Source organism: Phycodurus eques, chromosome 10 (genome assembly GCF_024500275.1).
Source record: "Phycodurus eques isolate BA_2022a chromosome 10, UOR_Pequ_1.1, whole genome shotgun sequence".
NCBI classification, from domain to species: domain Eukaryota; kingdom Metazoa; phylum Chordata; class Actinopteri; order Syngnathiformes; family Syngnathidae; genus Phycodurus; species Phycodurus eques.
In genome coordinates this window covers 4,426,459-4,451,195 of record NC_084534.1, presented here as the reverse complement: position 1 = coordinate 4,451,195, position 24,737 = coordinate 4,426,459, and the positions used below count along the sequence as shown (strand labels likewise).

Here is a 24,737-nt window from a genome sequence, read left to right as displayed (position 1 = left end):
GCGAGGAAGTTAGGATGAGTCTCTGCTGCCTCGTGGTGAGAGGTGGGCATCCCTGACTGTGCGCCAGTTTCTTCAGCAGGTTGGAGAAAACACAAAAGGCTGGGGAAAAAAAGAGCGTAGAACAAAGGGGCTTTGTTCTTTTATGCACAGAAGAGAGGGGCTGGCCCAGGGACACAGACCGTGGCTCTTAGTATTAATTTTCATCCTGAGATTATTTGTGGTTTTAAACCAGTGGAAATAAAAGATTAATACATTCATTCCCAGCTTCTGCATTGTCACGCACACAACCTGCACATCTATGCAATGAGTGTTTAAATTTTATGTGGTGGCAAAGAGCAATCAATATTTGTGATGTGAAATTTGTCTTGTGAGGTGAAACATGACATCTGATTCAGTTGACACACAGATTTGACATCAGACCTGTGGCAAACAATCATTAGTGACACTGGTGTCATGATTTATACTGGGGGCATTCATGCGAAGTTTCTAAAATATCAGACATTTACATTCGGAGAAATCTGTGGCTTGCAGTAACTCTCCACAACCACAGGGTGTCACTTGTGTTCCATCAATTGAATTCCAGTCAATCGAATCTCAGATCGAGCGCTTGGCAGCACCTTGCATGCATTTCAAAGGAGCAAATGGTTCTTTGAACATTATCCTGAGTTGCTTTGAACAGCGGGTCTACCAAACCTTTGTTGTCTTTGATGACTGGAAGCCCAGATTTCTAGGGGAGCTGTGAATTAGTTTCAGGACCGGGTGACATAAACCAGGCTTCTTGTGATCGTCTGTCTTAGCGGGGCAGTAGGCAGGAATGCCGAATTATCAGAGGTTGGGGGTTGCTGGTGCCATCTTGCTGATTGCGTGTCCGCTACACAGGGAACGCCCACATTTTAGGGTTGCTCCACCCAGAGTGCATGTCTGGCATGGAGGTGCTTAAATGACAGACTTAAGTTTACGGTAAAATCTAGATAGCCCTTTTCTGACTTAAGCACATGGTGAAGTATGGCCCAAACCATTATGAAGCAGCCACTAACTAAAAAAGAGTAAACAGCTACAGTAAGCACATATAAAGCGAGCGTCCACGAGGTGGAATAGAGTGTCACCACTTCACCGGAGACAGGGTTCAACCTCTAATGGTCAGGCAAGCGAACCCGTTATCCATGTCAGTCCATTGTCAAGTATATATAAAATAAATATAATATATAATATAATAAATAATAATACATTAAACCACAAAATGTCATAACTGTCCATCAACACCAAAATAATACAAGACTGTCATAGTTGTCCATCGTCACAGAAGTAATAGAATGAGATACTCTATGTTTAGCTAGCCATCAACATCATCACAGAAATGAGACGACCTGACTATAAATCAGACCTGAGGAATGTGTGCCCTTAAAAACTGACTAACTGCTCTATTTACCTGACTAGTGCAAATCCAGCATGGCGCATGGCATATCACTGGGAGTGGTGGGTTAGATCGTGTTGTCGTAATCTCACAGACACTAGTAGGCAGCGTATTTAACAGAAAAGGGCAGTCTGTGCCCGTGGGTGGAAACGCTGCCGAAGTCAAAGTGGCTTATTCATTAATTTCCTTTTAAAAAATGAGGTGTAATGACAGTTTTGCATGGATGGATAAATGACACATACACCTTTCAGACATATAATTTTGTTCACCTTAAAACATTCACATTTTGCACAATGACGTGTGCTGTAGCTTGTGATACAGTGTAAAGTCCTGTAACTCTCTGTATGTAAAATATCTAATTACTCAGTTTATTTTTATCATTTCTAATACCAATCAGGGTTTGCTCTAGGATTTTTTGAAACTGTGGGGGAGGGCTTCAGCGTCGTCATTCCCATCCCTCATATTTAACAATATGTTAAATTATTATTTTAAAAAAATGTAAATTAAATAAATGTCACTATAATATGCACAAATCTGACTTAAATTTTACCTTATTGTTCACGTCTGTCCTTGTGGCTTCTCCAATGCTTGTACACTTTGTCCAGGTCGATGACTTCCTCTGCTTCTTGCTTTGACTTTATGCGTATCACCTGGTCCAAATGTGCCACTTCAAGACGATTTCTGGATTCTGTTTTGATATGATTCATTAAAATAAATCCTCTTTCACAATCTGCACTGGAAGCTTGAAATGTAGCACAAATATCCCCAAGCTGTGAGATCTCCTTTAGCTCCTCACATCTAAGTGCTGCAGCAACCACATGTGCGAATGTGCTGATTGACCCCTGTTTAAGTTTTTGCTTCATTATGTACTTGAATTCAACATATTGACTGACGGTGGCCAACTGGTTAGAGCATCAGCCTCACAGTTCTGAGGACCCGGGTTCAATCCCCGCCTGTGTGGAGTTTGCATGTTCTCCCCGTGCCTGCGTGGGTTTTCTCCGGGCACTCCGGTTTCCTCCCACATCCCAAAAACATGCACGTTAATTGAACACTCTAAATTGCCTGTAGGTGTGACTGTGAGTGCGAATGGTTGTTTGTTTGTATGTGCCCTGTGATTGGCTGGCAACCAGTTCAGGGTGTACCCCGTCTCCTGCCCGATGACAGCTGGGATAGGCTCCAGCACGCCCGCGACCCTAGTGAGAAGAAGCGGCTCAGAAAATGGATGGATGGATGGACTGTTAATGGCCTCCATAGACTGTGGGTGGTGGAGAATGCCATCATACTTCTTTGCCAGTGTGGCAATGTCTGCTTATCCGTAGTCAAAACAGATTTTTGAGCTGAATGCTTCAATGTAAAATGCAGACCACTCCTTTAATTCATCCTCTGGAAACCGAGCATCCATGTGATCACAGAGCTTAGTCAAGAAAAGAGTCATCTCTGCAGTATTTAGACAATCAGTTGATGAGGTCCTCGTTGCCTCTTTTACACGGTCACTCCACTGTACATCCTTCTCCCTCAAGTATTGGGAATGCAACTTCTCAATCTTTGCTCTAGCAAAGGAGTGTCCTTCCAACACAGTCAGATTGCATCTTTGTAAAGTGAGGCTGAGTTGTACCAGCTCACCCAAAACATCTCCCAGAGCAGTGACAGTAACCTTGAACTTTGAATCACTCAGCTTTTTGTAGCAGTGCTTTGCCGCTGGATTTCTGTTATCTGTGAATTCTTGAAGCACAGTGTAGTTCCTCAGGACAGCATTGACAGCTTGGTGCCGTGACAGCCATCGCACTTCGTTCAGAGGTCTGAATGACAGTGTATCCTCTTCATCAAGAATCTTTGCTAGGTCCTCCATTTTGCCCGTCTTCACAGTGGACTGAGAGAAACTGGAATACACAGTTCTAAGAAGAGTTTCCATATCTTGCATCAAAGGTAAATTTTTCCAGGCATCATCAATGCCCAAGTCCTCTCTATGAGCCAGACAATGTTGTTCAGTTAGGTGTGGTATTTGGTGCTTTAACAAAGTCCCAACTCCGTTGTGTTTTCCGAGCATTACTGAGGCACCGTTGGAGGTCAACATCACCATTCTCTGCATGTCCAGTCCATGTTTGGCGTAAAACTGAATTATTGCCTGCACAATATCCTGAACAGTGCAAGCTGTCAGTTGTATGATGCCACCAAACAGATTTGTATGGTTAACATCATTTTCCTCCCTGTATTTAATATAGAGGATTAGCATTTTGTGTACTGATATGTCTGTGCTCTCATCTATTATCAGGGTATGCCAGGGTGCATTTTTAACACTGCACATAGTCTCATTCTGCACAATTTCATTGATTGAGTTCACAAATTCAAAGGCATAGTTTTTACTTTGCCAGCTTTCTGGTATACTTACATACTTTGCCATGTGATCGTGGCTTTTTTTAACTGACAGCATTGATGCATTCATTTTGATAGCAAGTAAAATATTGTCAATGAGAACTTTAACTTGCTCGGGGTCAGATTTTGCTTTGTCTGACAGCTCATTCTTTTTCTCTCTGTCTTTTGCGCTCTCCCGCAATAATGTACCGATCCCCTGTCCCATCTTGAGTCTTCGTACAATTCCAACAGCTTTCAAATGACATATCTGCTGAATATGACGCTTGAGGTAGTCCAACCTCCATTCAGTCCACATTTTTCCCTCCAAAAATTCACTTGCTACTTTGGCTTCGCCGCATGTTTTGCGGAGTACACCTTTCTCACTCGAAAGGGAAAAAATCTCACCCAGTTTCATCGCTTGCTCTTCTATTTGCATGTTCTCCGACAGTCATTCCATCTTAAAAGAACCGCATTTCTTTTTCACTTTGGCTTGATGAGTGGATGTGTCGCTGCCCGTTCGTTTGATAAGGGGTTAGCGTTTGTGTCTCTTAACTCCACCGCACTGTTGTTAGCTCGCTAACCTGCATGGCGCGTATGGGCAGGGCACATATGCATGCATTGTCAATGCTATGATTGGCTGCGTAGCGTAAGCAAACCATATCGTATCACTTGCTGGGCACCTGTCGCTCACTGAGTTACATTGCAAAATGGTACAGAAAACAATATTATTGGTCGAATTAATTAGATTATATCAGGTGTAAAATCAGACATTATTTACTACGTTTCCGTTGAATTTTATGCTTTTGCACAGCATAGATTTTCTTGTGCGCTGAGTATGTGCTAGTAGTGCGCGATTGCTTCGAGGGAACATTGCTGGTGGCCATTTTTAAGAACAAGTGTGATGTGCAGAGCTGTGGGAACTATTGAGGATTAAAGTTGATGAGCCACACAATGAAGTTATGGAAAAGAGTAGTGGAGGCTAGACTCAGGACAGATGTGAGTATTTGCGAGCAACAGTATGGTTTAGAGTACCACAGATGCATTGATGCCTTAAGGGTGTTGATGGAAAAGTAGAGATAAGGTCAGAAGGAGCTACATTGTGTCTTTGTAGATCTAGAGAAAGCCTATGACAGAGTACCTAGAGATACTGTGGTACTGTATGCGGAAGTCTGGAGTGGCAGAGAAGTGTGTTAGAATAGTACAGGACATGTATGATGGCAGCAGAACAGTGGTGAGGTCTGCTGTAGGTGTGACAGAGGAATTTAAGGTGGAGGTGGAATTGCATCAGGGTTCAGCCCTGAGCCCCTTCGTGTTTGCTGTGGTGATGGATCGGCTGACAGATGAGGTTAGACTGGAATCCCCATTGACCATGATGTTCACTGATGACGTTGTGATCTGCAGTGAATGCAAGGAGCAGGTGGAGGATCAGTTAGAAAGGTGGAGGCATATACTGGAAAGGAGAGGAATGAAGACTAAAGTAAAACAGAATATATGTGCATAAATGAGAGGGGTGGAGGGGGAATAGTGAGGCTACAGGAAGAAGAGATAGCTAGGGTGGAGGACTTTAAATACTTGGGGTCAACAGCCCAGAGCAATGGTGAGTGTGGTTAGGAAGTGAAGAAACTGATCCAAGCAGGTTGGAGTGGGTGTAGGAAGGTGTCAGGTGTGTTATGTGACAGAAAGGTATCTGCTAGGATTAAGGGCAATGTTTAAAAGACAGTGGTGAGGCCAGCCATGATGTACGGATTAGAGAGAGTGGCACTGAAGAGACAACAGGAAGCGGAGCAATGAAGATGTTGAGGTTCTCTCTAGGAATGACAAGGTTGGATAAGATTAGAAATAAGATCATCAGAGGGACAACCAAGGTTAGATGTTTTTGAGACAAAGTTAGAGAGAGCAGACTTTGATGGTTTGGACACATCCAGAGGACAGATGGAGTATATTGGTAGAAGGATGATGAGGATGGAGCTGCCAGGCAGGAATGCTCGAATAAAACCAAAGAGAAGGTTAATGGCTGGAGTATGGGATGATATGAGGGCATTTGGTGTTAGAGAGGAAAATGCAGGAGATAGGCTTACATGGAAAAGGATGACACGCTGTGGCGACCCCTAACGAGACAAGAAGATCCATTTTCCGAGCCGCTTCTCCTCACTAGGGTCACGGGTGTGCTGGAGCATATCCCATCTATCATCGGGCAGGAGGCGGGGTACACCCTGAACTGGTTGCCAGCCAATCGCAGGGCACATACAAGCAAAAAAAAAAAAAAAAAAATATATATATATATATATATATATATATATATATATACACACACACACACACACACACACACATACACATACACATACACATACACATACACATACACATACACATACACATACACACACACATACAGCACGGTGACCGACTGGTTAGAGCGTCAGCCTCACAGTCCTGAGGACCGAGGTTCAATCCCCGGCCCCACCTGTGTGGAGTTTGCATGTTCTCCCCATGCCTGCGTGGGTTTTCTCCGGGCACTCCGGTTTCCTTCCACATCCCAAAAACATGCATTAATTGAAGACTCTAAATTGCCCGTAGGTGTGACTGCGAGTGCGAATGGTTGTTTGTTTATATGTGCCCTGCGATTGGCTGGCAACCAGTCCAGGGTGTACCCCGCCTCCTGCCCGAAGATAGCTGTGATAGGCTCCAGCACGCCCGCGACCCTAGTGAGGAGAAGCGGCTCAGAAAATGGATGGATGGATATATATGTATATATCAGAGGATTACTGGTATCTGTACTCGGTGTTGATAAATTGCAGGGACTCATCTTTCCAGGGCTGAGGCTCATTGCTTCCAGACTTGCATCGTGGGAGTCACACAGTCTCAAGTGTAAAATAATCTATGCATTGCACCAAATGTTCAACAATGGGTTGTCTTCTCTCTTGCTGAATGATAAACTGGAGATTAATTTCTTTAATCGTGAAAGTTAACTTCTCCTGTTCAACATTCCATAAGCATATTTTCAGTACCAATTAAATTCCATTAACTTCAGTCAACCATGTGCCTGAGTCCTAAAGTGAGTCGAAATTTTGAATAGTTATACAGTACTTTATATATAATAAATATCGTATTTTGACATGGACTAAGGCACGACTCAGTAAATATTACAAGCACCCTAGCTGGGCAGCAGCTCCATTTCTTTTTATCTTTCTTCTGTTTTACTGAATCCCCCACATACAAGCATGCTTGATCACAAATCGACTGCGTGCTGAACTTCATTGTGCAGGAATACAATGAATACAAGTCATTCACTGTCTCTCTGTCTCACCCTGCATCTTTTAAAGACAAATACTGCAAAGGCAGAGGCCAATTAGAGCAGGGTTTTTGACTGCTACGGAAAATCTACAAAAGGTCAGTCCTAAAGAGTGACAGTCGGTGAGCTTTGTGAAATGGAAAAGTGCAGTATGCCATTAGTCTTTTCTTGCCACTGGCCTCGTCTGATCAGAACTTGACCCACACACCATCCAGTATGTACAGAGAGCTTTGTCACACTTTCTTTATCTCCCCACATGAGTGCACTTTTTCCTGAATTGTTAACAAGCCCACAAGACACAGGAAAATGCAATTCTCCTCCTGTAATTATACTATAATTTACGTTTTATTGCACAAACAGCCCCAAAATATATATTTATCTTCTTTTCATTATTTTTGTGATACGACACAGTATGGATCTAAAAGAACCAATAAAAAAGAACTTCAGGGATATGATATTTTTTAACATACAGCAATGAACAATGAATTTTAATGTTAGGAAATGGAGGTTGAACATTAACATTAAATAGAGATGGCAGGGAAGTGTTACCATGATAGGTGACCACAAGGCAAGACAAGACCACATCTATACGTATGTTGTAATAAATTCTAATAAGGTAGTAAAAGATGACAAAAATACTTGTGTGACTTGGAAATATGGGTATATTATATTTAGGTCTGATATTGACTTTGGAAAATCTGGATTTTCATTCTTTCATTTTTATTCTTGCTTGTCTTCCTGTTTTTTTTGTGCTTAAATTTTAGTGTATTTTTCTTCTACCTGCATTTATGGAACAACTCAACAACAACATCTTATTTCGATAAAAAAATACATTCAGAATTGACAAAATGACCTTTTTTCACAGGAAATATACCTTGCATTAAGTCTTTACAAACATACAGTATCCCAATTAAAGTCTTCCCTCTATGTTGCGGTTCACTTTTTGCAAGTTTACTACGTAACAGATTTTTAAAAATTGTACTTACATCATGGATTATTTGATACATCGTGTGAATTTGCTGTGATTATTTTTCCGCACTTGACTGTTACTGCAGACTCAGATAACAATAAGCGCTAGCCCAGAGGAAAGACTATAAAAAAACTGAGAATGTCCGGTCTGGGATGATTTCACAATGTGCCTATTGCAAAGCACAACTATCTTAAGTTACACAACTGCACGTCTACGGTAAAGTAAACATAGTTAACTAATTTAATATTGCCTACCACCTCTAGTTAAAATAAATTGTAATCATAACAGGTAGTTAGGATAGAGGGAGGATGGACGCAGCTGCTGGTGCTCTTTCAATCACTTTATTGAACAAATGGTAACAAAATACATGAAACACAAATACATTCTTAGTTGACCTGCTGAGAACCTCTACTGACGCCATCACTCTACACACTCTGTGGCTAATGCTTTGGCCACTTAACAGCCAGCTGTTAACGGTACATCCTTATTCAGTTACTTTCATGTCATTCAACAGGCCAGGCACGCCTTTTAAAGGCACACACACATTCAATGTCACAGATACTACAGTGTAGAGTGTGAGGATGGTGACCCCAAGTGGGCAAAACTAATACCCGCACCTCACATGCATATATCCATCCATCCATCCATTTTCTGAGCCGCTTCTCCTCACGAGGGTCGCGGGCGTGCTGGAGCCTATCCCAGCTGTCATCAGGCAGGAGGCTGGGTACACCCTGAACTGGTTGCCAGCCAATCGCAGGGCACATACAAACAAACAACCATTTGTACTCACATTCACACCTACGGGCAATTTAGAGTCTCCAATTTATGCATGTTTTTGGGATGTGGGAGGAAACCGGAGTGCCCGGAGAAAACCCACGCCGGCACGGGGAGAACATGCAAACTCCACACAGGCAGGACCGGGGATTGAACCCGGGTCCTCAGAACTGTGAGGCTGACGCTCTAACCAGTCAGCCACCGTGCCACCCACATGTATATATGTTGTTGTTATATGCATGTAGCTCTAAAATATATATACAGTAAGCCCTCGTTTTATCACGGGGTTAGGTGCAGAACCACCCCCGCAATAGGTGAAATCCCCAAAGTAGTATGCATGCGCTGATGTATTATTATTAGGTTTTTTTTTTTAGCCCCGTGTCGGGACAGTACACACTTAACTTTTTAAAAATCGTATTCTCTGCGACCTGTCGTCACCAAAATGTGACTTCTCGACCTCCGCCCTCTTCAACCTTTGAAAATATCTGAAGGAAAGCCGTTTTTCTCCCCACAGGCCACTCACTATACAGAAAAAGCTTAACATCTCAAATTGTCACAAAACTGCAACCAATCTCTCATTATGCCCCCTTCCCCATCTGAAAATATCAGAACGAAATCCCCAATATTTTGGATTTCATGGATTTTATGTCACTATAGGCCTGCAAGGACGTCGTGATTCTTGCTGGTAAATGGCGAAATTTTACCGTGATGTGTGTTTGGAAGATTAGACTTTACATACTGTATCATATTAGAATGAAAGTAGTCCTTTTTCAGAACCCCTAGGTACTGGTACACATTTACACAATGTGAAATATTATTTTCATTTTCCTTATAGGCCTGCTGATATAGCATGTGCTTTATCCAGTTTCGATTAACTTTATTTATTGTTTTTGTGGGGAGGGGGATGGGGGGGGGGGGTGCTGCGCATACACAAGGAATTACAAAATCTGTTATAATAAAAACTTATTTTCTTTTTTTTTTTTTTTTTTTTTACAGTTTTAAAGTTTTAGGCCAGGAAGTGTTTATTTTACCACAAAGAAGCATCCACTCAAAATCCCATGATATGACGAATTATGCACAATATGAAAAACAAAAACAGCAATGCACAGAATCCCCAATAGATGAACCGCTATATCGAGAGGGAACACTGTAAATAATAAAATAAATAGATAAATAATAGACAAATAGAGAAGAACAATATAGTATTGAATTGTTGAGATTTAGGTTGGAATTCTGTTTCACCTCCTCAACTTTCCAGATTTTTCGGGCAGGACTAAAAAATAGCCCTGTGACGAAATCATCCGGCTGCGGCCACCGAGGTGCAGCAGACAGTGGCCACTTCTCTCCCCTCTTTCGCGGAGCCGTGAAAGGAGGCACATCTTTGATTGACAGCTGAAAGCTCCAGGGAAATGGGATTTTTAGAGCATTCAGCGACACGCCCACAGTGTCTGGAAGCTGAAAGTTTTTGACCATTTTGAAGACTGATTTCACATATTTTGTGATTGTTATATTAATTCATTCAAAGTCTGGCTTTTTAGCAAGAATGTTTTCTGTGTGGTGTAAAATTTACATTTGTTGGGTGAGATTGAGGGCACTTTAACCATGTGTGTGTGTGTGTGTGTGTGTGTGTGTGTGTGTGTGTGTGTGTGTGTGTGTGTATACTCAAACACATGGACATTGACTGATGGAAGGACGTGACTTCAGTCACCCCATGAAAAGTCTCAGAACATGAATGTACACCGTAAATGAACTTCATCTTATGGAGAACATGCTAGTAAATTTGGACTGTTGAAACACTCAAACCAAGTGATAAAAAGTAACCAAGCCACTTTTGGGTGGAATTGACGGACTGTAAATTGTTGGTATTACCATGTGATTTGACAGAATACTGGATTTATATGAGTGAATCAAGCAAATGACATCAAATCCATTCAAAATTTCCTGACATTTTCTATATGGCTTATCCTCATTAGGGTTGCGAATGTGCTGGAGTCTATCCCAGCTGACTTCTGATGAAAGGCGGGGTCCATCCTGAACTGGTCACCAGCCCATCACATGGCACATATAACGGGTGATTCAAAAATAACTTACAAGAAACGAACAAGAGAAGAAAGTGTATTGCATAGAGTTTCATTTAAAATTCAATACGGGCGCCAGCATTAGCCACCAGTTTCTCAAGCCGCCTGGGAACCGCATTAACTCATTTCACAAGGAACTCTTTAGGGATGGAAGACATAACTTCTCGTATTCGGCCTTCAACTTCTTTCAAAATCGTTGGTTTGATTGAATAGACTTGCTCCTTTAATTATGGAACATACACAAAAAAATTAAGAAAAATATTACAACATATGAATAAATTATATGTATTTTAAAATAGGAAGTTACTTTTCAATCACCCTGTAGACAAACAGGCAAACAACCATTCACAGACGCATTGAAAACCCATGCAAGCATGGGGAGAACATGCCAACACAGGAAGGCCGGAGCCCGGATACGAACCTATGACCTCTTAACTCTAATGCAGATGTGCTTACCAGTCAGCCACTACGCTGCCTCCATCCAAAATAACATTTAGAATCATAGTTCAACTCATGCTGTTGCATCTTGTCATTCGAGTATAGTTCTTTACTTGAAAAGCTTTACTGTGACTACCAGTTCACTCTTTTCTTAAACATTTCCAGCACCGCCTCATCTAATTGAGAAACCTCAAGATGTCCAGAAGCTCATTGATGACTCCTTGGTGTGGGAATGTAAAGCCACAGGGAAGCCAAAACCCTTCTACAGGTGGATGAAAAATGGAGAGAACATGAAGCCTGCAGAGGTGAGCCATACGAGATATCAGTGTCGCTGTAGAATTGAGGATGCCGTTTTGATTGGATTTACAACAGCAGCTTTGATACAGATATCTCTTGCAGGGCTGTTGGGTAAAGAACTTGGGTACTGTTGGGTAAAGTCATACTGTGTGCTTGCCGAGCATTGTGTTGCTTGATCAGGCTTTACTGTCTATTTCCATGCATTATGTATTTTTATTCATTACTTCACAGCTCCCTCCGTAACCATTTATCCAAAGCAACATATGCCTCAAATGAACTGTAGTGTTTTCCCTTACTTACAGCCTCAACTGTAAACTGTAAAAAAACATTTAGCATTTAATATTAGATACGCAAGACGTAAAGTGATGAGAAACATTAGCGTTGTGTTAAAAATCATTCAAATGATCCAATCTTTACACCCAATGATGATACTATTTGTAAAGATGTTCTACTTGCTATAAAAGCAACTGATAGCATAAACCTGATGAATAAACAGCTGCTTCTTTATGCAAAACTAGTGTCACAAACGCACCAGAGGATATTGATCAGTTCTGGATTGTAATACATGTTGTTGGAATAAACAGAGTCTGGTAAAACATGTACAGTGAAGCCTCTGACTAATAAAAAGGCCCAGACATCCCTTTGTCCCAGCCACTTCGGCCAGCACTTCCAGATGGAATCCAAAGGCATTCCCAGACCAGGGAAGATAGTTATCTTACAGATAGTCTCTCCAGTGAATCCTGGGTCGTCCCTGGGGCTTCTCCCTGTAGAACCACTCACCATGTAGGCATCCTGGAGATAGGGTAGCTTTATGCGTTAGCAATCTCATCTGGCTCCTCTCGATGTGGAGGAACAGCGGCTCTACTTTGAGCCCCTCCCGGACAACCAAGCTTCCCACCATATCTCTCAGGGAGAGCTGAGACACTTTGAGGAGTAAACGCATTCTATCCACTTGCATCTGCGATCTTATTCTTACTACCCACAGTCCATTACCATAAGTGAGGCTGGGAACTTGGATCAACCCTTAAGTCGAAATCATTGGCTTTTGGCTCAGCTTTTCTTCACCACAAAATACCTTTATCGAGGAAGCACAGTTTTATTGGTTAATAAGTTAAATCTGGTGGCCACCAGTCTCAACTAAAATGATAATAATAGTTATTTAACAACATTGATAAATGTTTGAGATCAAAAACAGTATTTTATAAACTGTATAATGTACAGTCAATGTATTTGTATTTATGCCATAGTGGGGCATGTGGTTAGCACATTTGCCTCACAGTCTGGTACTCCGGCTTCCTCCTGCATCCTGACCGAAAGAACAAGATCCCGGATACAAGTGGCCGAAATTAGTTTCCTCCGCTCTCCCTTAGAGATAGGGTGAGAAGCTCGGTCATCCGGGAGGGGCTCAGAGTAGAGCCGCTGCTCCTCCACATTGAGAGGAGCCAGATGAGGTGGCTCGGGCATCTGTTTAGGATGCCTCCTGGACGCCTCCCTGGTGAGGTGTTCCTGGCACGTCCCACCGGGAGGAGACCCCGGGGACGACCCAGGACACGCTGGAGAGGCTACGTTTCTCGGCTTGCCTGGGAACGCCTCAGGATCCCCTCGAAAGACCGAGAGGAAGTGACTGGGGAGAGGGAAGTCTGGGCTTCCCTGCTGAGGCTGCGGCCCCCGCGACCCGACCTCGGATAAGCGGAAGACAATGGATGGATGGATAATTTATCTTGGTCTCATTTTTGTATATCACATAAACCTGCCATTTGAACAGGGGTGTGTAGGCTTTTTAGATCCACTGAAGCTTCCCCTCATCTCCTTTGTTAATTGGTATATTCCTGAATGTGTTGATTGTCTTCACAGAAATAATAACATTATACATGTTTAAACATCAGATGTCCATTCTTTTTGGAAGTTGACCTGAGCTGTTCCAACCATCCTAATTTGTTCAAGTTATATGGGAGTGAGTTCTCTTATTTCAAGGGGGGAAAAATAACATGTCAGAAATCTTAATTTAAGAAAGGATATTGTTCAAAATACTATGAAAACTGTTTTTTCTTGAAATAAATGTAAAACGACCAACTTATATAGACTAAATAAGAACAAAATATGATATTTACTTGAAATAAGTGGAATAATCTTACACAGTAATCTGTTATCTAGTATTTAACCCTTTAAAACAAGAGGGAGAAGATAATATGATGAGATTTAAGACAATTAATCTTGTTAAGATATAATAAATTTGCAGTGTAAACAACCTTACTATTTAATTTCTTTCAGAATTACCGGACTACCAATTTGACGCCGCGTGATGCTAAATCAAAGGCATTAACCAATTTGTCTTTCCTCCACACACAGCTTCTGGGAAATAAAAATGCAGCTTTTTTCCAATACAGTATTAGTCTTTGGACCTTCATTGAGTCAGTCAACCTTGTTTTTTTTCTGCTTAGTGTGTCTTATTTTCCTTGAGTAGAGTTGAAGCAATTCAGATAGTCCTCCAATACAGAGCATACATTCTGTGAGATCCCAAATTAATTATAGAAAATGAAGGGCAAGAGTAGGTAGCCCTAAAGATTTGTATGAAAATGAATAAAAAGTGCATTGTAAAGGAATCGATAGAAAAGCTGAAGGATTGCACTGCCCATACAAATGTTTTATTTCATTCTGCCCAGTCATCTCTAGTGTAAATTCTAGTTTCACTGAGGGGAAAAATCCTGCCAGCAGACAAGTCCTGCCAGCAGACAAACAAAACCAAACTCTTAAAAGATAACAAAAGAGTAATGCAGGGATCACGTGGTATGTATAAGCCATATCAGAAAAGCAATTTTCACAATATAGTACACCCTTAGATGTCACGGTATTCCTTATCCCCCTACTGCTGAAGAGGAAACAGGCCCTGTGGTGCAGTCAATGATATAAATAGGGCATGGTTTTATTTCACTCTCATAAACATGCAGATTGATTAGGGTCATTTTCTGCTAGCCTGCCTCCATCCACCCTAGCCTTTCCCTCCATTAGTGATGAAATCCTAGATTTATTGCCATGCCTGTTATTTTCTGGCCCTCTGGCTGTTTTTATGTAGATGAGCTGTGGGAACTTGGCGTATTAATGGCATGTGTCTATGTCCATAGGAGCGCATACATGTGAGCAATGGGGCTTTAGTCATCAGTCGCTTGACCCCGTTGGACACAGGAATGTACCAGTGTGTTGCTGGGAATAAGTATGGCGAGGTCTACTCCAATGCAGAACTCCGAGTTATAGGTAAGATCATGTAATTGTGTGTGTTGTATGCGGCAGCTTGGTGACGTGTGCATGCATTCATACCAGTTTGCTCCATCCACTTCATTTGGACAGTTTTACTGATGACCTTTGGCCTCTGTGTTATTGGACACTAAAAGGAGATGGCGTCTTATTGACAGTGATATATAGTGTACACTTTATTTTCTCTGTTTACAAGTCCAGCCCATCTGCCCTGTGAGGCTTGTCACTCTACCCTTTGCCCTTGCACTAGCATACATTCATTGACAATCTTCCAACACATTGGCTTTGTTCAGACTGCAGACAAATCTTATTCTTTGGATCAGATCTTGAAGCTGTACTGTCCAACATACACACATCATTTGTAAGTGAGTAGATCAGATTTGTTGCTTTCACACAATAGTACTGTACTGTTCTTGTCTGCATGGGTTGCTACTGTATGGTAATGACTTGAACGTCTGTACGTTGGCTGGCAATATCATAAACAAATGTGAAAGAATGAGCAATGAAAAATACAAAAAAAAAACATAAGTATTAAAAAAGAGGGAAATGAAGCCCTAAATTGAAGATGAAGCCCTAAGCCCTAAATTATCTTTACTGTTTATTGGAAAATAACATCTGCTGCAGAATACGTCTTGTGCGGGCCTGTCAGTTTGCTAATTCTAGTGGACACAAAAACACAAACTGCCTTTGCATATCTTCCTTCGCACAACTCTTTTAGTATAAATTGTTGAGTATGACACATATGTGACCACGTACTTTCAAGTTGCATTGCTTAACTCCTTTGTCACCATGTGTGCGTGTGTGTGTGTGTGTGTGTGGGGGGGCAACAACTGGAAGTAGGACTGGTGGTGCTTTTTTTTTGTCTTCCATTTCAGTCTGTGTGTATTATTTAAAATTACGCTTCTGCTGAGCCATCTCCACTACATCTGTGTACAAGTGATGCAGATTTGACATCGCAGAGCAGCCGCACTGAATATGCACAAAGAAAACCAATCTGTTTCAGATCTCCAAATGTTTTTGAGGAACCATCTTGCTCAAAGTGGATTTCATGTGACCTTTGCTGTTCAAACTTCATGAAGTAAATAGAGTGAATGTGGATGTCACAAATATCAGACCTGGGGCTGCCTGTCTGAACAAGGCTATTCTGACCACGTGGATAATTGAAGTCAGTGTGCAGAATGCAATGGTTTAAGACAAAGTAAGAGAAAATGTTAAGGACTGGTTTCAGAAACCAAAACCTTGAAAATAATCAATGTCAAGGTGAAACCGCTTAGTCAAAGGTCCTGGTTCCGAATCTCAGCTCAACCCCTCGTGTGTGGAGTTTTCTGCGGCTTCCTCCTACATTCCAAAAACATGCCAGTTAGGTTGATTGAAGACTCAATTCCTTATAGGTGTGAGTGTGAATGGTTGTTTGTCTACATGTGCCTTGCTATTGACTGGTGAGTCAAACTAAGCAGGGATGGTCAGCTCACCTGTGACAATAAAGACAAGTGCTATAGAAAATGAATGGATTAATGGACAATGGAAGGACATCACTGTGAATTGCTACAAATTTGTGTCATTTTTTAAATTATTGTCTTTTAATCTTTCAAATTGAAATTAATACTCACATTGTTATTCAATGTTAATCTTGTTTAAATTGGAGCATCTGCACTTTTTCTGTTCTGCACCAAAGTATTTTATGTCCGTTGTGCCAGAGTTTTTTCCATTGTTTAGTTTTAGCTTTCAGAAAGATGTAACCTTGGCAGAAATAATTTATTTGTTACTTCATTGCAGTCTCATAGCCAAGACACAGTAACATGCTTTACTGTTATCTGGCCTGAAAATAGATTTGGAAAAAGGAGAACATCTGTCATCTGTCACAGGTAGAAAGAAGAGACAAATCCAAACCACATTGAAGCTCAGTCACCACGAAAAAGAAAGATGGTACAAAAAAAACAACAATGCCACCAAAAGAAAATGCAATCGCTCTAATTGCCATTGAGCTAAAAATATTTGTGCTTGTGTGATGATTTTTTTTCAGAAGCCTTTAATATACTGTATTTTGTATGACAACTCAAATATACCCTTCCTCTCTCAGCTGTTGCTCCAGATTTCTCTCATAACCAGTTGAGGAGCCAGACGTTGGTCAAGGTTGGAGGAGATATGCTCATTGAGTGCAAACCCAAGATGTCTCCGTGGGGTGTGATCTCTTGGAGGAAGGGCAGTGAACCACTGAAAGAAAGCAAAAGGTAACTGCCACAATTGTTATATTTGATACCCTGAGAAGATTACTAGACTTCTGCCTCCAAGTAACGTTACTTTTTGGTCAGAGCAGAATGTGGAAATCTATTCTAATTGTATCATAAAATTAGGATTATAAAACATCTTTAACCCCTGCAGTTTAAACAATGTGGTTTATTAGCAGATTTTCTTTCTGAAGGAAGTGCGTGGTTTTTCACGAGTACCATGTTGATGTATAAATCTTACATGTTTTTAAATCAAACGTGCACATTGCAGGAGTTGAATTGGTGCTCAGAGAGGCTAAGCGCACAATGTCATTATGCCAGAAATGCATGGTTATACACAGTGCTGCCTTCAAGTTGATAGTGATTAACCTTACCTTTTAACTTTAAAAAGCAAAGAAAAGCAAATTTATTGATATAGCGCATTTCTTACACAAGGTAACTCAATGTGCTTTACATGATTAAAAGCATTTAAACATAAAGAAAAAAAACAGCTGATAAACATTTAAAACAGAGGAAAAAATTAAAGTATAATTAAAACACTGTACAGTGCAAAAAATATCATTTAAAAGTGGAAATGCTCTAAAAAGCATGAGAAAAAAAGTTTAGTTTTTAACCTGGACTTAAAAACATTCACACTTGGGACTGGCGTCACTTCTGTTGGCAACTTATTCCATTTGTGTGCAGGATAATAACTAAATGCTGCTTCACTATGTTTGCTTTGGACTCTATGGTCCACTACTTGACCTGAGTCTGTAGATCTCAGAGCCCTACTGGGTTTATATACCATTAGCATTTATTTCATGTATTCAGGACCTAAACCGTTAAGTGATTTATAGACCAGTAGCAGAACTTTAAAATATATTCTAAAGCGGACTGGAAGCCAGTGTAAAGACTTTAGAATTGGAGTAATATGCTCTGACCTCTTTGTTCTGGTCAGAACGCGAGCTGCAGCATTCTGAATGAGCTGCAGCTGGTTAATGCTCTTTTTGGGGAGTCCAGTCAGAAGACCATTACAAAAGTCAAGTCTACTTGAGATAAAAGTGTGGAAGAGCTTCTCCTGGTCTGCTTGACACATGCAAGCCTTCACTCTGGATATGTTCTTCAGATGGTAGAAGGCAGTTTTAGTCATTGATTTTATCTGTTTTAACAGTGACACAACACCTCAATTGAACTGTTGTCATCTGGAGACACTGTGTGTCATCTGCACAGCTATCCATCCATCAATCTTCTTTACCGCTTATCCTCACTAAGGTCGCAGGCTGCTTGAGCCTATCCCAGCTTTCTTCAGGCAGGAGGCGGGGTACACCCTGAACTGGTCGCCAGCCAATCGCAGGGCACATAGAAACAAACAACCATTCACAGTCACATTCACACCTACGGACAATTTAGAGTCTTCAATCAACCTACAACGCATGTTTTTGGGATGTGGGAGGAAACCGGAGTTCCCGGGGAAAACCCACCCATTCAATCGAAAATGCTTTCCTTCTGGAATTTATTTGTCGACGGGGTAGAAGGGGGGATGTTTGGGCACCCTGTTGGACATCCGGGGGGGGGGGCCCTAAATGGTCAGGGCCCCTTGACAGTTGTCAACATTTTGCCCCCTTATATTGTAATATTATTGTAGCCCACTGTAACTTGCACATTTGAACATTTGATTCAGCGATTCTGTCACGTATCACTCGAGGGAACCCACGTACCACTAATGGTACTAGTACTACACTTTGAGAATCACTGCTTTAAGCAAACCAGTGTTTTCTAGTACGGTACAATGACAAGCTTCCCTAAAGCTAACAATGTGCCTCAAAACTGTGCATTTACATTTTTACATTAAAATCAACACAATTGCAGTTGAATGGCTTATTTAGCCACCAGATTTTGACCTGCTCACATCAATAAAAAAAAAATTGTCAAAAGAGTGCGCAGTATACATAGGTTTAGGGGCAAATAAAAAATGTCCCCCCACATTTTCTAAATGTATGCCGCCATCTAGTGGTTATGAAAAAGCTGTACACTTTCATTCCAATGTGATAGGGGTACATAAGACTGCATATATGTACAGTTGTGCTCATAAATTTACATACACTGGCAGAATTTCTGAAATATTGTTGTTGTTTTTTTTTATATAACTGATGACTGAACAACTACCATAATTAATTTATTCATGGTTATGGTTTGTTTAATGATAATGCTTTTCTGAAATGCTTGTCCGTTTAATTTGAATCCCATTAAAATAAAATTAAATGTGTTTTTCTTGGTCCTTCATGTTTTCTTGAAAGAATTGTAACCATCTTACAAATTCTGCCTGGGTAATCAAACATGTGAGCACAACTGTGTGTTTTCTAATTTACAAAATAAAAGTAGGGCTGTGAAATTCAAAATAAGAGCAAGTAAATAAAAAAAGTATTTTGTGTTTGGATGCCTCCCGGACGCCTCCCTGGTGAGGTGTTCCGGGCACGTCCCACCGGGAGGAGACCCCCCGGGCACGACCCAGGACACGCTGGAGAGACTACGTCCTTCGGCTGGCCTGGGAACGCCTTGGGATCCCCCCGGAAGAGCTAGATGAAGTGGCTGGGGAGAGGGAAGTCTGGGCGTCCCTGCTAAAGCTGGAAGTGTTCAAATAAAGTGCTTAACTTTAGAATAATTATTTGAAAAAAAAACTAACAAAATATTGATAATACTTCATGTTTTGATCATATGGGTAGAAGCAAAATCGTGCATTGTAAAAAAGCATTATACATATTTAGAAGGATTTTCCAGTATTTTGAGGTCAACTTTGGGGGTGCGTAATACATATGGATGGGCATTATACACGAGAAATTACGATATACCTTTTATTGTCCACCATCTGCTCAAAACATTACATTAATTATTCAAGAATGCCGACACACTTGGTTCATTAAAACAAAGTGACAACGGCCGTCTTTCTTCTTCAGCGTAGTGGATGTTGTCTCATCACTCTCCTTAAAGGAGAGATATAGATTTTTATCTGACAGGAACACTATGCTACCCAAGCAGGTCAAGTTAACAACATGTTAAAGTTAATACATGCATTAGTGTGCTTTGACACAATTTTGTTAAAGACTGTCTAAGATATGGATTGTGGGTATAATACAATGCCAGTTATCAGTGGTGGCAGTCACAGAAACAAAGGCAGCTGAAGAGTGTGACAGCATCATTTCCATACCAATTCCCTGTGTTTTTGCATAACGCCTGTTACAAAAATGCAGCCTGAAATTACACACGAGGGTGCCGTCAATCTTATTATTTTATTTTTTTTTAGTGTTGAAAAGCAACGTGGTAAATAGGGTGGATTTATGTGGCACTTTTGTACCTTTAAGGCACTCACCTGTACCTCATTCACACAATGATAATGGTATACATACTGTACTGTATGTTTCTACTGAAGGTAAGTTGTCATGATCACAATCATGACATGATCTGATCATGCAGACTCAGAGGCAACTACCAGTAATATCATCCAGAAAGCGAACCACTCCACCACCTGAACCATAATTCGCCAATGGAATAATTTGGAATCTTTCAACATGTCTATGAAAAGACTTTCAGCTTTTTGCTCTCCATTCAGTTGATAATGCTAACATTAAATTATATTAATAATACTGGCATTCTTTTGAACAAGGTGTTAAATAGCAAAACAACTGAACACAGAAGACAAAAGGTGCTTAAGGGCCACATTTGATCCTTAAAACATCAAAAGGTGGTGGGGGAAATAACATTAAAAATCTGTATATAAAACCATTTAAAATAGTAAATTTTAATCATGATGATTCATGCTATATTTTCATTTTCCATCCATCGATTCTCCATAGGGCTTATCCTCACTAGGGTCATGAGTGTACCTGAACCTATCTCAGCTGGGTGAGAGGTGGTGTACACCCTGAAATGGTCGCAAGCCAATCGCATAAGACAAAATATTGTATCACTTGTATAACATTAAAAACATAGTTTATATTAATAATATTTTAATCTATTTTTGCCTTATACATCGTTTATCTGGATTTACTGTGTATGGGGTTTTCCAATCAAAGAGGTTCAACTTGTATGGGAAAATTAGGAATGAGGGACACTGGGGCTGAATGTGCTTTAGACTATTTCACTGAGGATAGTATATACTGTATGATAAAAAGGGATACATTTTTTACACCCTGTTATAGTGAATATGATGTAAACACTGAAGTACATGCGTCAACATATAAGATCCTTATGGACATGCACAAAAGAAGAGCAGCTACAGCGACTGGCCTGACACCTCTCCAGCAACCACTCCCAAATTCCCATAGCAAACTTCAATCATCTGGTCTTTCCCGAGTGAGACAGTTGTGCAGGTCTGTTACACACCAACAAAATGTAAATTCCACATAAATAAATGCAAATATAAATTACATGTACCGGTATTATAAATAAAGGTCATGATGCAACAATACATTGTGGGTACATTCATGTAAAGCTTATGTAAAGTTTTGAACAATTACAGCTATTTATTTATTTACACATTAATACTACTTTCAAATAATGTAAAAAAAAAAATACAGTCAGCCCGTGGAGATTGTGATGTATTCCTCACGTGTGAGAACATTTGCAGAGCAGCTAAATGAAAAAGCAGCATGAGCCCTAAGTCGTGGTTAATGGGCTTTTCCTGGCCAAAGCAGCCATCTGCTGTCTAAATTCAAAGTGCTAATCAAGTACTTTTCACCTCAGTGGGGATGAAAACGGCCAGTGAGATCAAATTAATCAAACTTCTGATACAAATCCAAGTTTTGTGAATAACAATCAGAAATCATAAGGTTGTCTAATGTTCAACTCCTGAGATGCCCTCCTGTTTTATCCCTGGCCCGGTGGCCTCGTTGCACACAGGTCACCCAATTGGTGTCACCTCTCTAGCATGACTCCCTTCGGACAGCACATCTGTGTGAGCACAGTGTGTTGCCAGGTTTTGCATACATACAAAGCAGTGTTGTTGCTTGTCAAACAAAGTGATAGAGAATTTGCACAGTGGTTTTGCTTCTGGTGCCCTTCACTCACCTGTGACAGCTTGATTGCACGTTTCAACCTCACCGTATCGTGACTATTTCCACTCAGAGATGAACATATTCTGCGTTTCTCTGTAAAGTGACACGAGTGTGTGTTTACTTTTTCTTTTCTCAGCTGCCCCCCCCCCCCCCCCCCCCCGATCATTACTTCTTTGAAATGTGTACTTGTCAATTATTACTTACCGTACATTTAAAGCACAGTTCAAGTGTTGGGATAATTGTGTTATGATGAAAATAATTTGCTTCCGATTACAATCACTGGGATAACATATTAGTCTGTAAAAAATTAAAGGGAAAATAGATGGATTAAGGGTTTATTTTTCACCACTACTTTGGATGGTTTGGTGTATCCATGGCAACAACAGTGGAGTTCTTCTCAAAGTTAAAAAGGTTATAAATAAACACTGATACTCTGCAGAGGCTTTTAGATGGATTTATTTTATGCGTTCCCTGTTGCTTTCGATGTTGAGAAATATACAGTACTCTTTTTTTTTTCCCCCAAGAAATGAAATGATGTCCATCTCTTGGAAAAAAAAAATGTTTAAATACAAAATGACAAATGTATTTTACTAGACAATGCCTCATTCCGCGGAAGCCAAACCAGTCTTCAACCACAACTGTTTCTCTCTTCTTACAGTGTTTCCCAGTCTTTATTGAGCCAAGGCTGATTGCATAGATAGATGAACAAATATACATTAATTGTTGTAAATAAGGCGGCACAGTGGTCGACTGGTTAAAGCGTCAGCCTCACAGTTCTGAGGACCCGGGTTCAATCCCCGGCCCCGCCTGTGTGGAGTTTGCATGTTCTCCCCGTGCCTGCGTGGGTTTTCTCCGGGCACTCCGGTTTGCTCCCACATCCCAAAAACATGCATGAATTGGAGACTCTAAATTGCCCGTAGGCATGACTGTGTGTGCGAATGGTTGTTTATTCCTATGTGCCCTGCGATTGGCTGGCAACCAGTTCAGGGTGTATCCCGCCTCCTGCCCGATGACAGCTGGGATAGGCTCCAGCACCCCCGTGACCCTAGTGAGGAGAAGCGGCTCAGAAAATGGATGGATGGATGTTGTAAATAAATAATCCTTTTCAGACCAATTAAGTGAAATTGTATAGTTTCCCACACCACACCTGATGAGCTCTCATAGCACACTAATGTGCGACGGAATCACTCCTCTAAAGTTCATAATTTGCTAGCATTAGGCCGAAACCTCCTAAAGTATATCCAAATTTGGTCAATTTCCCATTTTAAAAATCGATACTATTAATCAGTCCCCAATTGGGAATGTTATTCAAATGATTAATAGGCTTTACACGATCAGGATTTTTGGGGCCGATCACTGATCAGCGAGTTTAAAAAACGATAACCGATCACCGATCCGATCACAAGATGGAACAATGTGTCTACTTAAATGACCTGTTCATTTACTGGATATACTTGTGTACTTAATTGCTCAAAAAATATATTTACAATAAATAATGTGTCTCTGTTCATCTATTTATGCCAGTGAAGCATAGTGACAGACAGAACAAACGAATGGTCTTCTATTAGAGGGCAGGAAGTACATACAGTAATTAATGTATCCACTTTTTGTGACATTTTTGTTTGTTGGTGTTCTGTGAGATTTTTCAATTGTAAAATATGTTCCTTAGCGCCATAAAGGTTGGAAATAACTGCTCTAGTCAGGTAATGTATTCTAATCAGTCAGGTCAAACCAACATTACAACATGACAGAAATAATGGGTGCTAACTTACTGTAATTAAATTACTTCACCTACACCGAATCCTTAGAGCATGTTTCGACAGAATGGCAGCATGTTTACGCACAACCGTTAGTGCTAGCACTAGCTTACAAGGGTACATAACGTTTTGTTGCCTGCTTGCGAGCTGTACCATATTAAAAGTACGTGAACATACCTGAAGCAAGCCTTAAACGAACGTCCACTCCTGAGCACTGGTGACCACCAACACACGTTTTTCCCCATTTTGTTCTTATAATACAGTCGGCGCGATCCACTCTTGTTGTCTTCGCCATGGTAACGAGTGTATCCGGTCGCATTTGAGTTGACAAGATAGAGCCCAAAAACGGGATGCGGTGGTATCGGAATACAAGATTTTATTGCAGTAGTCTGACATAGTGCAATTGTGAAAGAGCAATTTTGTCTTTTAGTCTGATCCTGGCATTACGTGTGAAAGAGCAAATTTTTCTTGTTGTCTGATCCTGGCATTAGACGTGTTGTCTGTCCCACACCGCCGTTATGTTTTTAAAAAAAATTAATTTATTGGCGGTCAGATATTTACAGTACTACGTCAAAAGACATACGACAAGGTTATAAATAAACTAGTTTTTGGATTCAAATATACTGTGCACGATGGCGACGCGGAGTAAATGTTTTTTGCGTCATTGATCGGATCGGCGAATTGAAGCTGATCAGCCGATCAGCATAAAATGCTAAATATCGGCCGATATCGATCATGCCAATCAAATTGTGTAAAGTCTAATTATTAACCTATATAAAGTGTTGAAAATGGTTTGGTCTCTTTGTTGATGCAATGTTAATGGCTCAACAAACATCCCGTTTTTTTGTTTGA

General features: G+C 40.8%; 1 protein-coding gene across 3 annotated transcripts in view; it reads left to right on the top strand.

Annotated features, from left to right (window-relative positions):
- LOC133408976 (contactin-4-like) overlaps nt 1-24,737 on the top strand; it is a 227,005-nt gene that overhangs the window by 143,330 nt on the left and 58,938 nt on the right. For all 3 annotated transcript variants that reach the window (XM_061688419.1, XM_061688418.1, XM_061688417.1), the window contains 3 exons: nt 11,487-11,626; nt 14,741-14,870; nt 16,951-17,101. In XM_061688419.1, coding sequence (XP_061544403.1) covers nt 11,487-11,626; nt 14,741-14,870; nt 16,951-17,101 — 421 coding nt within the window. The remainder of the gene's footprint in view (nt 1-11,486; nt 11,627-14,740; nt 14,871-16,950; nt 17,102-24,737) is intronic.